The 16,621-nt window shown below is 44.7% G+C and overlaps 1 protein-coding gene across 7 annotated transcripts in view; it reads right to left on the reverse strand.

The window, feature by feature from the left end:
* The window catches only part of Mapkap1 (MAPK associated protein 1), a 213,128-nt gene that overhangs the window by 80,534 nt on the left and 115,973 nt on the right, over nucleotides 1-16,621 (reverse strand). For all 7 annotated transcript variants that reach the window (XM_037204517.1, XM_028886059.2, XM_028886060.2 and 4 more), the window contains one exon: nucleotides 9,589-9,698. In XM_037204517.1, the coding sequence (XP_037060412.1) occupies nucleotides 9,589-9,698 (110 nt within the window). The remainder of the gene's footprint in view (nucleotides 1-9,588; nucleotides 9,699-16,621) is intronic.

Raw genomic sequence — 16,621 nt, forward strand, 5'->3', positions numbered from 1 at the left:
AGAGAGAGAGAGAGAGAGAGAGAGAGAGAGAGAGAGAGAGAGAGAGAGAGAGAGAGAGAAAGAGAAAGAGAGAGACAGAGACAGAGACTGGGGAGGTGGGGGGAAGTGGAGGCACCACAGTGGTCAGCATCAGGTATCTTCCTCATCACTCTCCTCATCTTTTGAGGTGGTCTCATTGAAGCCAGTCAGGTGAGCTGTCTTCATCTTCTAGTGCTCGAGTTACAGAGGTATGCAACCACGTCCAACTTTCATGTGAGTGCTGGAGATTCTCATGAGTGTGTGGCGGCACTTGACTCATTAAACCACCTCTCCAGCCCTCAGTATTTTCAGTAAGCAAGCAACTGACAAGCAATCCCATAATTAAAGTCTAGCAAAATATGCAATAGTCATAGAAGATTGTTTACTGCATGTGTTTTTGTTTGTTTGGTTTTCCAGACAGGGTTTCTCTGTGTAGTTTTGGTGCCTGTCCTGGATCTCGCTCTGTAGCCCAGGCTGGCCTTGAACTCATAGAGATTTGCCTGCCTCTGCGTCCCGAGTGCTGGGATTAAAGGTGTGCACCCCCACTGTCCGGTCACTGCATGTTTTGTATACTGAAAAGCCAGAAATAATCTAAATAACTTAATTGTTAGGATAAACACACTTCACTAGAAAAAGAAAACTGCATGGTCATTCTCAAATAGAATAGTGCTTGATGTGTGTGAATGAAAGAGCAGACATAAGATCAGACATATTTGATATCACATATACACCTCTCATGTACCATGAGCTGGCTTAACAGAAGGAAGTGACTTAAAAAGCACAAAGGGCCAGGCATTATGACACATGCCTTTAATCCCAGCAGGCAGAGGCAGGCGGATCTCATTGAGTCCCAGGCCAGCCTGGTCTACAGAGTGAGTTCCAAGCTTAGTTAGAGCTACATAATAGGATCCTATCTCAAAGAACCCAATACGTAAATAATTAGTTAAAAGCAAGGGCAGGCAAGATGGCTCAGTGGGTAAAGGTACTTCCTGTCAAGCCTAGCAACCCGAGTTCCATGCCTGGACCCTCCTGAAGGCAGAAGGAGAACGGACTTCCAAAAAGCTGTCCTCTGACCTCCACATGTGCACTGTAGCATGCACACATGCATACAGACACACACAAAACAGATAAATTTAAAGTGAAGTGTTTTCCAAGTAAAATAAACAAACAAAAAACCCAGGGAGCATGTGTGCCCATGAAACAGTCCGTGTACATATCTGTATGTGAACTGAGTAAAAATTCAAAAGGAAATTCCAATAAGTGACACACATTTTGCTGGACTTGCCTCCAAATGTTTTCCAAGTATTTAATTGACTAGGCCATCTTACAGCTCCATCTTCTGAGATCAGCTCCAGGGGCCCGGATGTAGCTTCACACCACTCCAAAGCTCCAGAAAGGAGATGGGTTCGGACTGGTGTCCCCCCTCCCTCTCTGAACATAGTGCTTTCCACACCTGCTTCCAGAGTGCCATCATCCACTGTACTACTTCCTCAAGCTCTGCGGCCTCCAATCTACCTGGCACAATACAGTGTTTAAAGAGGAACCCTGGTTGGACTGTCTTTCAATGACTCCCTCTTGCCATCAAATTTAACATGCTTTACAAACATGACCTAGCCCCAAGTGAGCACCTTACCCTCAGACTGCTACTAAGCTGCCCAAGAGTATGAAGAACATACATCAGCCTGACCAATCAATCCCATACCTCCTCACTGTCCTAGAGGCTAGAGGCTCTGTCAGAAAGCACGCTCAATCTTCACCAATGCCCTAAGACCAAGGCCTTCCCCTCACATACTCATGATGTTATAGCTGCCTGTTTATCTGCCTGCCTCCCCAGCTGATCACTGGCTTCTTGGGTGTCAGAAAATCCCTAGTGCTTACACTCACCTGCTACATTACCAGTCCTAATAAATGACCTCACTTCCTTCATCTGAGTCTACCACTAGAGCTAGCCTACCCAGAGCTGACCCCTGTCTAGGTTCTAGAGCCTCCTTCCTGTGAGGTGTCTGGGTCTCTGACTGCATCTTTTCTGCTTGAGATGTTCTCATTTAGCCACATGGCATCTGAAGATGCTGTTTGCCGAAGAAATCACTACAGAGCCTTTCTGCTTGGGGCCCCTGCCCCACCCAGTAGTTTTTAGCATTACAGTTCCTTATCTGTGATGCTTCCCTCTAAGAGATTTACCACAGTTTAGTGTCTCTTTTTCTATGATCTTTCAGTGTGGCACTGGCACCGAGGAAGCATTTAATGACCTCTGTAAACCAAGTGAGTGGCATCTCAGAGCCCCACAGGGCTGAAGTGCATCCAGTGTGTAGAAGAGTCTTTACTCACCCTCTTCATGTCAGAGCTGAGGTGAGTGAGGCTGAGAGGGTAGGTTGGCATTTCACAAATGTGCCATAGGTCTTTCATTCTAAACAGACACTTCGATCTTCTCAGCATTTCTGAAATCAGGCAGCAGCTCACCATCACTATGCACATCCAGTGCAGTAATAGTTCCCGAGAGCTACAGCTAAATCCCCAGTGCGCCCAGGGAAGTAGCCCTTGTCTCAGAGCTAGCTGTGTGTGTGTGTCCTCTCTCTTCCTTCCCTTTTGCCTTTTCATTAATCTAATCCGTGCTGTGACTGGCCTGGATGAAGTGAATGAATAGATTTTGTAATGGAAAAGGAACTTCTGAAAGATTAGCGACTAGCAGGAAGAGTAAGTGCTGGTCAAATGCAGTTTTGGCGAATGATGTATTTCAAGTCGCTCTGATGTGGCAGTTGTGAGAGCTCATAACACCCTTCTAAAATAATTGGGTCTCTAAAGTGGTTCCAAAAGATTTTTGCTTGACATAAATTCTCTAAATTTCCAGGCTTTCTGGATAAAATAGTTGACTGCAATGCCATCTTTAACGTGCTCTGTGCTATACTAGAGAAGATCCATCAGGAGCCTCCGAGCACTCCAGACAGAGGGAGGCTCAGGTGAGAAGAAACAACAAGATAAAGAGGCAGAGAGAGGTGTCGAGGAAGAATATTTAACTAGAAGCTTCCTGCCTGGGGCACTTCTCAGTTACACATTTAAACACCTAGCAATCCTAATTTACTCTCGCCTTTTCCCACAGGGCCCCTCCGAGTGTTGAATCTTTACTTCTTACTCAGCTCCCATGCGTGAGTGGCGCCAGCATTACTTACTTTTTCATGAGGAGCAGCTGTCTGCAGAAATGACTGCCTTTTGCAAAACCAAACACCACCATTTAGATGTCCTTCCTATGTGCCCTTTCCTCTTAGGAATATCTGCTCCAGCACAAGGAGCCTCCATGTTGGTCCCTCGCTTATAAGCTTTATTTCCTTCCACAGAAGAAAGGGTCTCCGGTCTCCAGTTCCATGTGAAGTGGGGCCCTGCTCAATCCTAATGCCAGAAGACACTTACATGAGTGTTACAAGTTCATCACCAAGTATCTCAGGCTCATGAGTTTAAAAATTTGACTCCATTACACATAGGTGCTCTGCGCCTCTTGTGGTACTGGGAATGGTATGCAGGGCCTCATCTATTCCTGGCAAGTATTCTACCACTGAGCCACACCCCTAGACCCTGTGTTTTCCTTTTTAATAGGGCAGTTCAGGCCAGGTGTATGTTGCTTTAAGAAAGCCAGACATAAAACATTAGAACTGACACCAATACAGACAAACTGTGCAATTACAAAAAGAATTCCTGGCTTTATGTTGAGATTCACCACAGGGTTCCTCTAAATGCTGCTCTTCTCTGGTGCATTTAGATCTCACAATCAACGAACATTTCTGTTTACAGAATTTTAAATTTGTTCTCCCATTAGGGTTCTAATAAGCAACATGGTACAAATAAAAAGAGTATGGGCTTTGAGGTCAAAGAAGCCTGGGCTCTAATTTAGTTATACCACTCACTAGCCGTGGAAATCTGGGTAACTAGCTTCTTCCAGAGCAGAGGAAAACCACGAGGCCTGGAAGCCTCCGAGTGTCTACGGTCAGCACAGCTCCAGATGTCACAGAGTGCCATGTTTCTCCTCTCTTTGTTTCTGAAGGTATCTGTATGCATGCACACCACCACCTTCCTCTGAGCTTCTCAGCTTGAGTGAGGATATCTGTCAAGAGCACAAAGGCACATGGTGCCAACAGCTCTTAGCTCCCTGTCCCCCTAACAGATCCTGTTTCTGCAAAGACCAACTCCTTCCTGACACAAATGCTCCTCAGATGTCTACCCAGTAAAGAGCACATTTATTTACATTCAACTTTCTCGGCCTGTCTGGAATGTAAGTGAGGCCTCCTGCGGCTGCAGATGGGCTCCGATGCTGCCCTCTCCCTGTCAAGGACCCTGCCTGACCTCTGTCCACCAGAATGCCACCCACGCTGTACCTTCTTCCCCACTAATTGCCAGTCCTTGCCCTTCTTTGGACTCGCAGTTCCTGTGAGGTCCTTTCTCTCTTTTGGGCCCCAGTGTATTTGACAATATAAGTTTGGGTTTATTCTGAGCGCAGGTGGTTGTCCTCAAGGGTTTGGAGCAGCTATGATCAGCTTCAAATTTTACAAGGTCCCTCTGGTGGCTGTGTAGACCATATGTTGGAAGGGCTAAGAACAGTGGCAGGAAAGCCAGCTAGGTGCCTGTGCCAGTGTTTCAGATGAAAAGCCACAGTGACTAGGACAGATTCAAGCTATGCTCTAGAAGTAAAGCTCACCTGTCTTGCTAGTGGTCATGGCATGGGGAGGGGGCATGGGAAAATCCAAGACTGATGGACTGGGGTGTGGCTCTGTGACTAGGAGGATGATGGTCCTATGGACCGTGTGAGCACCTGTTGTATGTCTCTTCAGGGTCAATTTTACTACAAGTTCAGGTAAGTCAGTTAAAGAGCACAGTAAACTGGAATGCTTTTACAGTGAAATATGGTAAGCAACTCCTCTGCTTGGAGTGCCCTTCCAACTCAAGTATCCACAGTGTACAAGTGGAGTTCTGTTCAAATGTCCATTTCTCAGGGAAGGGAAATGCCCTGAGCACCCTCCCTGTGCGGTGCAGTGAGCTCCTCTGCCTGTGTTCTTTTTATTCTCTACCTCTTATGTCTCCTTCCCCGCTAGAGTAGAAGGTTAGCCTTGGTAAGCGTCTTGTCGTGCCACTGTCTCCTTGTACTCAGGCCATGTCTAAAACGAAGAGAGGAGTGTGATGAACAGACACACACACACAGCACAGCTACCAGTGCACGCTGGGTCAACATTCAGGGTGGACATGAATTGTAATGGAGAACCGAAGGATCCGAAGAGCCCAGTGGAGTGCCGTCTGTCTATCACACAGAATCCCCTGCCCTGTCTGTGGCCGCTTTTCACCTCCACCACCACTGTCCCCTCCCAGTGCACTTCAGGGAACACTGCCTGGGAAGCAGTGGCGGAGCACAGTCAACTAGCAGGTAATTCTGCCTCTGTGACTCCCAACAAAGAGGTCGGAGGAGATCCTCGGCAAAGCTAACACTTCTCTAAGTGAAAGTTTCTGAGACAAGCATTAATGAACATCAAAAGGCAATTAATACTGTAAAAACTTAAAAAAAAAGAAAGAAATTCAAGCCAGTAAAGTATGTCTACACTTCAAAAGGCAAGAACAGGTTTTTAAGGAAAAGTTAGCATGCTTTCTGTTCCCTATCAGCAGATAACAGAAAAGCGGCTCCACTTCAAAATGAGAATGCATCAAGAATCAGCACCACACAGACCTCTATTCTGCTGGGCAGATCCTACTTGGAAGTCTCCCTCTCGTAGACTGGGAGGCACCTGCCTTACTGTGTCAGTGTAAAGCTGAAACTGACATGCTTTCATTTCTCAGCAGCATCTCTGTCACACCAACAAGCTTCAGGAGACTGGTGACAGCTGGTGGACAATACTACTAAGGCAACAGCAACAATACACAAAGTACCAGGAAGCTCAAGGCCCCAGTCACAAGGGTGACCCTGACAAAGGGAGAAACTGATCACCTATGGCCTTCACCCATTACATCATAGGACAGTGGAGTTTACTGGCTAAATCCAGGGATCTGACAGTGATCTGACTTCTCTGTGTCAAAGACTCTCCCACTCAACCATTAAAATCAGTAAACAAGTTTTATTTAATTCTTCTAGAACTGAATTATCTACTTATTATTTTTTTAACAGCACACTTCTGCTGCTGCAAAGAAATTCCAAATGTCAAGTAGGTCAGTGATAAAATGAAAAATGTTCAAAGGGACATTTAAAAATAGGCTTTAAAAATGTGCCTTACCAGAGATCTGACTGGAACTACTGTGAGAAGATTACTATAGTTAAGTACATAAATATTAACTGGAAACCCCCTGTAGTGTTTATCAATAGTTATGACTTGTTATGATATTCTATGCTAAAAAGCAAAAATTATTTTAAAGTCCCAAAGGTTTCCATTAACAAAGTGCTATATATAAACTGATTTTGTGAGGTTTGTTTTCTTTTTTCTCAATACCTACTACTTTTTTTCTTTAAAAAATGAAACTACGTAAGTACCAGCGAGTATTAGATACGAGACAGTCATTAAGTCCACAACTTGATTTAATAATGGGATCATTCCAATACCCCACTTGCTGCTATTATTAAGTGAAGCCACATGGTTAGGCTAGAAAGCCGAGAGGAGCTAGTTATGTGTGGAAGGAGTCAAGCATCCCTCCAGCCTGGCTTTCTATGGCCTCCTCAGGCTTCACACCGTCTTTCACATGTTGCTCAAGTGTCACCCCTTTCTCCTCACCTGAGCTATGTGACAGTGGTGAAGAGAGGAGTGTAACCCCGTGCACAGGCGGATGGAGGAGAGAGCTAATCACACAGCGCTGCCCAGGCTGGGCGCATCCTCAAATGCTCTTGATGCACCTCCCTCTGCTAAAGCAGTTTTTCTTCCCTTCCTTAGTCACCCTCGGAAAGCAGCTCACTCCTCAGCACAGAGTGACTGTAACACAACTGGAACCACAGCACGAACACCACCTCTTAGGTGCTAACCCTAAATAAATCTTTGCCAAACTGGTGTGACCCTTTTACTTGTGAGAACAGACTCTTAAAGCAATCAAAAAGGTGTACTTTAAAATGCTTCTTGACTTAAGAAAACGGACCGGAATTTATGTCAAGTGTAAGTCTCAACTGGCTTCCGCAGTGTAGACAGGAATAAAGGACATAGATACTGTGTCGTGGATAACAACCCCAGCTCTCGCCAAGGGTGTGGCAAAGACGGATAAAAACGGCAGGGTGCGTACAGAAAGGTGAGCACAAGGAAGCACGGGTGTGTGTGCATGTCTGTGTGCATGTGCAGTAAACACGGATGCTGGGGACAGACACAGACACACAAGTGTAAGAGTGGAGACAGGAGGAAGGCCGCCGGCTCTGCTGCACCTGCTGAGTTTATTGGGGGTTCACGGCCTTAAAACAAACACTAGCAGATAATTCTATTGAGAAGTTCCACCCCCTTCCTAGACAACTCAAGCCAATGCACTCTCAGAATATAAAGAATTGTGTTACAAAACTCACTATTATGTAAAAAATGTAGAGAGTAAAGACCCCTGATTCTACAGAGTGAATGCTTATTAAATACCCTTGAGTATCTAAAGCTATTTAAAAGCTATTAGATTGGCACCTGGAATCCCCAAAACATCTACTCTCCCCTGGGATGGAGAGGCTGTGCCTCTTTAATCATCCCCTAAATGCAAAGAGGTTTGACCCCCATGCAATAGATAAAAGTCACCCAAAAAATGAACAAAAGAGGTGTTTGGAAAAAGCAGAACACCATTCATCCCAGCTAACGACTTGTTCATTATGAGTGATGATGGATAAAGACTTCTCACGCTGAGATGAAATCAAGATTTATATGCATTGTTTCCTCTCCCAACTTGTGGGAAGATCATCATCATTTAATTCTATCTCTGCGGCCAGTGATGGGCATCCAGAGAGCTGGTTATCAAACGGCGCAGTCAGCTGGCAAAAGCCGAAACGTGCAGTTGGCACATCTGGACGGAGCCGCCACAGCCGAGGGTGAACAATGACTCCTGGCAAGCATCCAAATTGCTTGCAGACGCTAGCAGGTCTCATCTACAACCGCCCCTACCAGCATCTCTCTCTCTCTCTCTCTCTTTTTTATGAGAATCAGATTTTCATTGCTCCATTCAATTGCTCTCCTCTGCCATTTTTTACAGCTCTTATCGTTCCCCTGGAATATGGCCTTGAGACAGCTCATCCGTGTCCTTCACTGTGTTATCTCTTCTAACTTTTATTAAAACTTCAGCTTTCATCTGAAGATAGCTAATTAAATCTGGAACAGATTATATGCCTCCCCTTAAAAAGAGAACACAACTATTTTCTTCAAGCTGTGCAAATGCCCTTTTCCTTTCCAAAAGGTGAGCTCAAAGGTGTTTAAGAAGTCTCTTCACTTACAAAGCTAAGAATACTTGACTTGCCAATATATGTGCTGACTTTAGTATAGAGTCTGTTATAGATATACCTTTGGATTATTTTTGAAAATAACTTTCTTTTTTTTCATAATATTTTTATTGATTATTTGGGAATTTTACATCATGAACACTGAGCACACTCACTTCCCAGTCCTCTCCCCAACTGATGTGACTCTCCCCGCCCTGCCCCCCCCCAGAAAAAAAAAAGGGGAAAAAACCCCAAGTCCAATTTGTGCTGCCCATACACTTACTGGGGCGTGGTCCAATTCCTGGTGGCCAGCCCTAAGACCACTGTGTCCTCCTCCACCCCTCCCAACCTTAGCACCAGCCAGAAGCCATTAATTGTGAAGAGCTACACTTCAGCATCCTAATCACAATTTTTAAGAGTCCTCTTCGGTGGCTTTCTATCTAGGCTGTTACCTTTTTTGAGGGGTGGGGTGCTGGAACTGTTTCTTAATATTAGTAATATTTGTGTTCTATATCCTTTACATGTATCTAACAGCACAAGCCTATTTTCTACACAAGAGTTAGTTAACGAGGAGTTAGAGATTAACAGGTGCATGGGTGCATCAAACAATTTATCTTTTTAAAACCATTTTAGTAAGATTGCCCTCATTTAGTAAAAATGAAGAGACTGTCTTCCCTCCCCTCATATCCTGAATCCTAGTAACTGAAAATACTCTCACGTAAAATTGTGTGAAAATACGAAACTAGAAGCAGTGATTCAAGTTTAGTGTTTTGTTTTGATCCTGCGGTGCTGGGGACAGAAGCCAGTACCATGCACATGCTAGGCAAGCACTCTGCCGCTAGGCTATGTCTCTAACTCCCTGGTTTGGATTTTAAGACAGGTTTACATTAACTAATGGTAAACACAAATAGCTCTGTCTTAATTTACTACAAATTATTAATGGACTGCCCAGAACTGATTTGAACATGTTCTTCTCACATATGCCACTGACCCAGCTCCTTCTGAGGTCCAAAGGAAGCTTTAAAAAGTCATCCCCCGCCCCCCCAAACTGTAGGCTTGCCAATCAGCCTTCTCGAAAGGATATCCAAAGTTATGTAGCCAGACCACACCCCCCAACCCTCCCCACAGAGCCTTTTCACTAACTGTTAAGCTTCTATTGCCATGGTATACTTTAACTAACCCACCTGAAATTTTCTGGGATCCTTTTCTTCGCTTCACTGCCTTTAGCAGGATCTCCTTCATGGTGACCTTTGTGTTGTCCACCTGGATAAGGGAGAATCCATGAGCAGCATTTCTGTAGGAAAAGACAAGTGCGAGAGAGTTATCACTACAGTCTCCACTACACCTGGGAAAGCTTCAAAGCAACAGCATGAAAAATGTTAGTGATTGTTTTGGAGAAATTTGCCAGACGTTGGTGGCACACACCTTTAATCCTAGGACTCGGGAGGTAGAAGCAGGCACAACTCTGTGTTCGAGACTGAACCTGACTCATGTCTGCAGATCTCAGTACAGGCAGATATTATCATCACAATAAGTCCCTAGGTGTCCCCGAGAAAAAGAAAAGGCTCTTAACTGTAGTAGAACATCAGTCTGTCCATCCACCTTTTGTTGTTATTTTGGTTTGTTTTGAGACAGGGTCTCACTATATAGATCAGGTTGGCCTCAAACCAACAGAGCTCCACCTGCTGGGATTAACAGTGTGTATTACCATGCCTGGCCTATACAGCTTTTAATATACAATCTGTGTATATGCCACTATAAATGGTTTATTTATTTAGTCCTAGAAAAAACAAACTAAATATTAGTTTAAGCAAAAATAAGTGAAAAGACAAAACTCTTAACACTACTTGCAAGCTTCTAGTCAAATGAGGTTGGAGGTTCATCTAGATTGAAAAAGGAAAAAAAAAACTGCAAAGAAACAAAACGAGGATGCTAAATAAACAAAAAACAAAACAAAACAAAACAAAACAAAACAAAAAACCAGTAGCCCATTGCCTTCATGAGATGTAACTTCACAGAGGCTGTTAACTGCAGTGGCAAGTATCACAAATCCTACCCTACACTTGGGCACTGGAACAAAACAGGCTAATTCCAAGCAGCTCGTGCAAAAAAATGGGACCCAAGTTTCCAACTACAGAACATGAGAATTGCTACAAGGAGTTTGGTCACATTCCCCCATTTCCCCATAAGAATCTCAAAGGGGAACATGGCTAAAAACCATGGCAGAGCTTAATACTGACAAGAAATCTGAAAGAAAAGCCAAGCCCTGAGAAAGTCTCCCAATGGTAGATCAGGCTGGGAAAGGGCCTGAAGCCCAGGTTAGACCCATCCAGGTAGCTAGTTCTCTATAGGGGCTATGGGCTGATCTCAAAACCAAGGACCCAATGTGTTTCCCTAAAACAGAGACCTCTCCACAGCGCTTGTCTCCTCCATACAGCATGCTCTCTAATCCTCAACGCTGCATTTGTTAAGAAGCACGAAGCTGCTGCTGCTGCTGCTCTGGCCAGCAGAAGCATCCATTTTAACTTGGTGAAGTTCTCACTATGGAACAGCCGGCCTGAGAACTGTCGAGCTAATTTTACTGAACACTCTGTTACTGAATCATGCCTGCGCCCCAGTCATTCTTTACCTCAGAAACTGGACCCCATCCCAGAACAATCTTTAAAAGTTTATTTTACTGATCAAAGCAAAATAAGAAATAGCTCTTAAAAAAAAAAAAAAAAACTATTTTGGGAGAGATGCTGTAAGTGATATTTTGGCAAGAGTACTGATATGTAAAGAGCCTTGTGCATTTAAAAACTTGCGGGTGTTTGCTCTGGCACTAGGCCAGTGTGTATTTGGAACAAATGCCAATCAACCACACTCAGATCTGCCTTCCCCGGCTTTCTCCTCACAAGTCAGTATGTCCTCCATCTGTGACAATATGTTGGGCGATGGATGAGTAGGGCCAAAAGGAAACACAAGTTCTTGGGGATTTGCAAACTAGTACTGGCCCAGGCCTCACAGACTCTCCTCCACCTGGGAGCTACCTGAACAAGGGTAGACTCTGCTGCCTGTTTGTAAACTGCTGCACCGGCTCTTGTTCTGCGGCCAGCTGACAGCCTCATTCCAAGGCAAAGGGCAGGATAAAAGCTTAACAGGCACTTTCGTATCTGGACTAACTTTCATAAATTCAAAGTGTCCTTTTAAAAGGTTTGAAGCAGAGGAAAACCCCGCCTGTATTTTTCTGTCATTGTTCCGAAACATACCTGGGTGCCAAGGTTAAAGCAAACGGAGGAAATCCCTGGCACTGCCCGTCCACAGGCCTTACTGATAAATTGTGTGGCGGAGAAATAAAGGATTACCTTCTGTATTTTTTCATTACACTTTTCTTTTGTTACAGAATACATAAATCCATTGTGGCACAATGTAATATGTATCACCATGCTACACCTGCGGACGCTTCCGCGAGGCTGCCATGTCTGTGCAGTCAGGAATGATAAGTGAACCACCCGTGAATGTTAACGATAGTGATCATTCTGAGGTAACTCGGCTCTCCATCTTCCTTTACAGCCTCCAAGCTGAAGCCAGGGTAGCAGGGTTCATGGGAGGAAAATGAAAACAACAGAGAGGGAAGGGGTGTGCTATCTCACTCTGGGGCTCCATTTCTATAAAAGCGTGCACATTAAAAGGAGGAGGTGGCTCTGCCTTGTGGACCACGCTTAGCCCCATCTAGTCAGTTTCTTTCTGTTAGGTCCACACTCCACCTCTTTACCTCCCGACAAATGCAAAGCTCGGGTCTTACTTGGGTGCGCAGCCCCACAGGACGGGCTTCTGAGTGGCACATGCACACAGCATTCTGAAGGTAAAGTCAGGAGCACGTGGTCTCAGCACCCAGCGAGGCGTGGCTATTAAGTTGGGCTCCTATTTAGTAAACAGAAATGGAGATCTGCTACCACAGTTCTCAGCTTGACTTCCAAACAGTCTGGGGTTTCTGCCTCATTTCTTCACATTCAGCGTTTTTTATGGGCTTTCTAAAATGTCTACTGCAATACATCTTTTAGAGCTGCTCTTATTCCACAGAGGGCATCAGGTGTGAGACTGAGAAGACAATGGACTCATGGGCAGAACATACTGCTAGCCCTGTCTGCCTTCTCCTGGCTGGGACTTGTGTGGGTTATCTAGCCAGGACAGACAGGTAGGTCACACACAGACCCAGCATCTGGGCTCAGGACAGGGCATTCTGGGGACACTGAGCAGAGTCAGCTGCCCTCCCGCACCTCTGTGGGCTGCCTGTGTAGGTACAAGATGAAACTCCACGTCAGAGAGCTGACTAAATGCTGCCAGGAGTGTTTCAGTCAATTCAAAGCTGGGTCCTGTCAAGTCTGCTAACCACTGAAGAACACACAGACATTTAAAAAGAGATTACTCACTCAAGGAGCTCAGTTCTGTGCTGGTGAAAGCCACAGTCACCAAAGAGGCTTTGGGGGAGGGGACAGAGCTTGAGACATAGTTGGGCAATGAAGCCCAGACTGGCACTGAACTTGAGACCTTCCTACTTCAACTTCTGAAGTGCTGGGATTAGAAACTTATGTGACCACTTTGGACTTACTACAGAATTCTGACACTAGCATCGGTCCTAGACAATGAGTGCTTTCCTAAGTGGTAAAACCAAAGGTGACAGAGACACACAGGAAACAAGACACAGGTCCTCAACCCAAAGCAAACTCTCTGGACAGAGACAGGGCAGGGCACCCATCAGAAGGCAGTTCACTGGGAAGGAGTGCAGGCGGGCCGAAAGTGAGATGCCCTGTGAGCAGAAGGCTGTGACACACCAGCACTTCAACTTCCCCCAAGATGAGGGCCCTTTCCTTCAGAATTGTCACAAGGGTAAAATACACAACGGATGCTAGGCACCTGGCACTGGGGGTGGGAAACAGGGAGAAGTGCTTCCTAATGCTGGCTCTCTGTGTCTGCCTTGACCCAAGTCACCATCCCAAAAGAGGCCTCATACAGCCCCTCTCTGCTCTGTCTTCCATGAAGACTGTTTACCGGGAGGATAGAATGGATCTCAACACATAGCAGCAGGGGGGGCATTGAAATGTGCGATGAGTTGCTTGGTGGCAGCATTTAGGGGCACTGTCAGCAAGCAGCCTTTGATACAGGCATCAGTGTTCAAAGGTTTCCTTTTGATAGAGTAAAACTCAGGAGCAGTGTAACTCAGTGGTTTGGGGGGGCAGGACAGCAGGCAATAGAAAAGCAGTCACACTGCAGGAAAATTTGGTGAGAATTACAGAGTTTTAAACTTGTATAATATACACTGTTTACCATTTAACAATCCCCAAAATAACAGCAGCAACTACTGTTTATTGAACATTTACTATGTGACTAGTACTATTTTAATTTGTTTAAAACCTGTATTAAAGCATTTATCATTTCACAGAAACGAGGAAAGTCTCCTGAGGCAGAACTCACACTCATCCTAGTTCAGACTGAGAAGTCAACAAAATGGTACCTGACGTATACAGTCTGTGGGAGGGAAGGCCGAAGCAGTCAACAGACATCTGCTCTCTACACAGACATGGGACACGGTACACCTGATGAGCCACACCCAGGAGCGTCAGAGGCGCCCCCTCAGGGTGAGGGGCAGTAACACTAAGGCAGCAGAGCACATCCACCTATAGAATACAGTGGCTGCCTGGGAGTCAAGCTTGCCTTTGTTGAGTAAGCCATATAGTTGCTCTGGCTCCATTTCCTCACAGGCAAAATGGGATGATAATAATTCTTGGACTTGAAAGTGTTTATAATAACATCTATCAAATAATACTTAATGAGTAACAACTAACATATTAGCCATCAGCTGGTTTTTATTAAAGGTGATAGCTAATGTTCAGGCATGGTAGCAAACACCTGTCACTTAGCACTTGGGGGCTAAGGATCTTGAAGTTTCAGGCCAACCTGAGCTGCACAGTGAGATCTTGTTTCAGAAAACAGCCAAAGGAGTGATGTGTAAAAGAACAATATTTCTGAGCATTTACTTGCTCCCATAATCCCTTTCCTGTAGAAGGGCAGGTGCTATTATTGGTCCCACTTTATAACAGGAAACCAATGGGTTAAGACACCTGCCTGGAGATATACATCAAGTTACTAAGTTATATAGTTAGCAACAACGCCTGCAGGAGCCACAATTTAACCCTAGATTGGCCGTACATCTAGACTCTGAAGTCTGTGGGTTCTTTTGTTTTCTGTTCTTTTAAACTCTTTTAGTGCTTAGAGTGGAGGCTGAGAGCATGAGACTTCCAGAAAGCAATACATCTCCCAGATGGGAACCAGTGACCAACCTATGAGAGAGGTTTACAATACGCTGGCTCTCAGATCCTTTCTAAAGAGACCCTGGAAACTGCCATCGTTTCATGAACCATGGTCTCAGTTTCCAGAGGCGGGATAAAGGTGCCAAGAACAGTGTGCTCTGTTCTCTGGTCCTGACCAGTTCACAACAGCAATGGAGACACATTCCTCTGGTTGCCACCTGCTCTGGCCCCCTTCCATGTGTTCATTCCCCAGTACTCCAAGGTAGAAAATGAAAATATATGAGCAAGAGAAAGCCTTGCAATAATTGCAGCATGCCTGCTTTGGAGTCAGTCCCTGGGGCAGCACTTTATCCACAAAGGGAGTTGACGTTAGTGTGAATGCCACAGTTTGTTTCCCATTGCACTGACCACGTTTTTTGAAAGATCAAAGCACATTGTGCAAGCATGCGATGTTTGACATTGGACAAAGTACTTTTTTTTTCAAAACAGACATTTTCCAAAAACATAACTCGCTAGACTAATGGGCAGTGAGAAGCCAAAATGACTGCCCTCCGCCTTCTCCTTGTGTATCTTTGCCAGAGTCCTTGGGACTTGCCAAATCTGGTCATGCCTGCTTAGCTTGCTCGACTGATTGTGCCAGAAAAGAAAATAAGACACAGATGTATTTGAGCTCTTTGAGATGCCAGTAAGAGAGACAGCTAATGGCTTCATTTCGACCCTCCCCTTCCAGCTGGGCACAGGTGGGGATAATGAGGTCCCTCTCCCTAATCAAACTCAATTATTTACTACTCTATATAACCGCAAAGACATTCACATTCCGTTCAGAATATAAAACACACTGTGGGCTACTTCCAACCACTGCCACTGGGTATTTATAACAAACTCAAGTGGCTAACAGTTTGCCTTGGCAGGAGTTTAAGTGTGTAAAGTTTTGCAAACTGTTTCTGTTTGAATATGTCCTGCTGAAATGGGGTCCCAGGCGGGGTTCTATAACTGTCAGGTCAGTGAACTGCGTAACATGTGAGAATGTATTCACCATGCAGTGCAGACAGGATCTGGAAATCAAACGCTTCGTTCCAATGCAACCTTCTGAAGCATCACGGTTGTTTCAGCAGCAAGACTGACACTGTATTAATAAACATTACGAGTCACTAGCCTGACATGTACACAGCAGCAGCTGACAGACTCCAACGTAAGCTGAGGGAGAGCAGAGGAAATCAGAATGAGACACAGGAACTGAACACAGCCACGGGGGCTGCAGCATGAAACAAACTGCATTAACTCAGAAATGTGCGTCCCAAACGTTCAAGAGATACAGTGACTACAGCAACAATCTGGTATAACTTTTGGATACTGAAGTAAATTGATAGCTATCTAAAATATATGCTTTTATTGTACGAGTAAGGCATACCCTGGCAGACATTCCAGCGAGCAGAACACACATACTTGGTTTGCCTGACCTTTAAATTCTTACAAGTATGTAATTAATTCTTTCTATCTTTATTACTTGTTCCAGTATTTCTGTCACTTTAAACAGACACAAAGAAAAATCTTTTTTCCTCCAGACAATAGCCTTTGCCAAAAAGGAAATCAAGTCAGATTTACAAATACAAAATTAAGCAGGCTACATATGTTCCATTTCCATACATGAGGACAATCTGGACAATGAAAATGTTTGCTAATACAACAGAATGGAAAGAAACAACATGCAGTTGGTCCGAGTAATTCATACCCAGATTGCCAGGCCTGATTACAAAGAGCACACATCTTGTTTTTATTTTGTATTCCATTTTAGCTCTGCCCTTCCCAAACTGTCTGATCTTGCTCTGACCCTCAGCTTAAAGGTTTTATAAAGGAGCTGCTTATAGGGATAAAGGCAGAAATTAAACACTTAAAAAAATGTTTGTTTGCCTTTTCTTCTGTTTTT

The sequence above is a fragment of the Peromyscus leucopus genome, chromosome 4 (genome assembly GCF_004664715.2).
Source record: "Peromyscus leucopus breed LL Stock chromosome 4, UCI_PerLeu_2.1, whole genome shotgun sequence".
NCBI lineage: Eukaryota > Metazoa > Chordata > Mammalia > Rodentia > Cricetidae > Peromyscus > Peromyscus leucopus.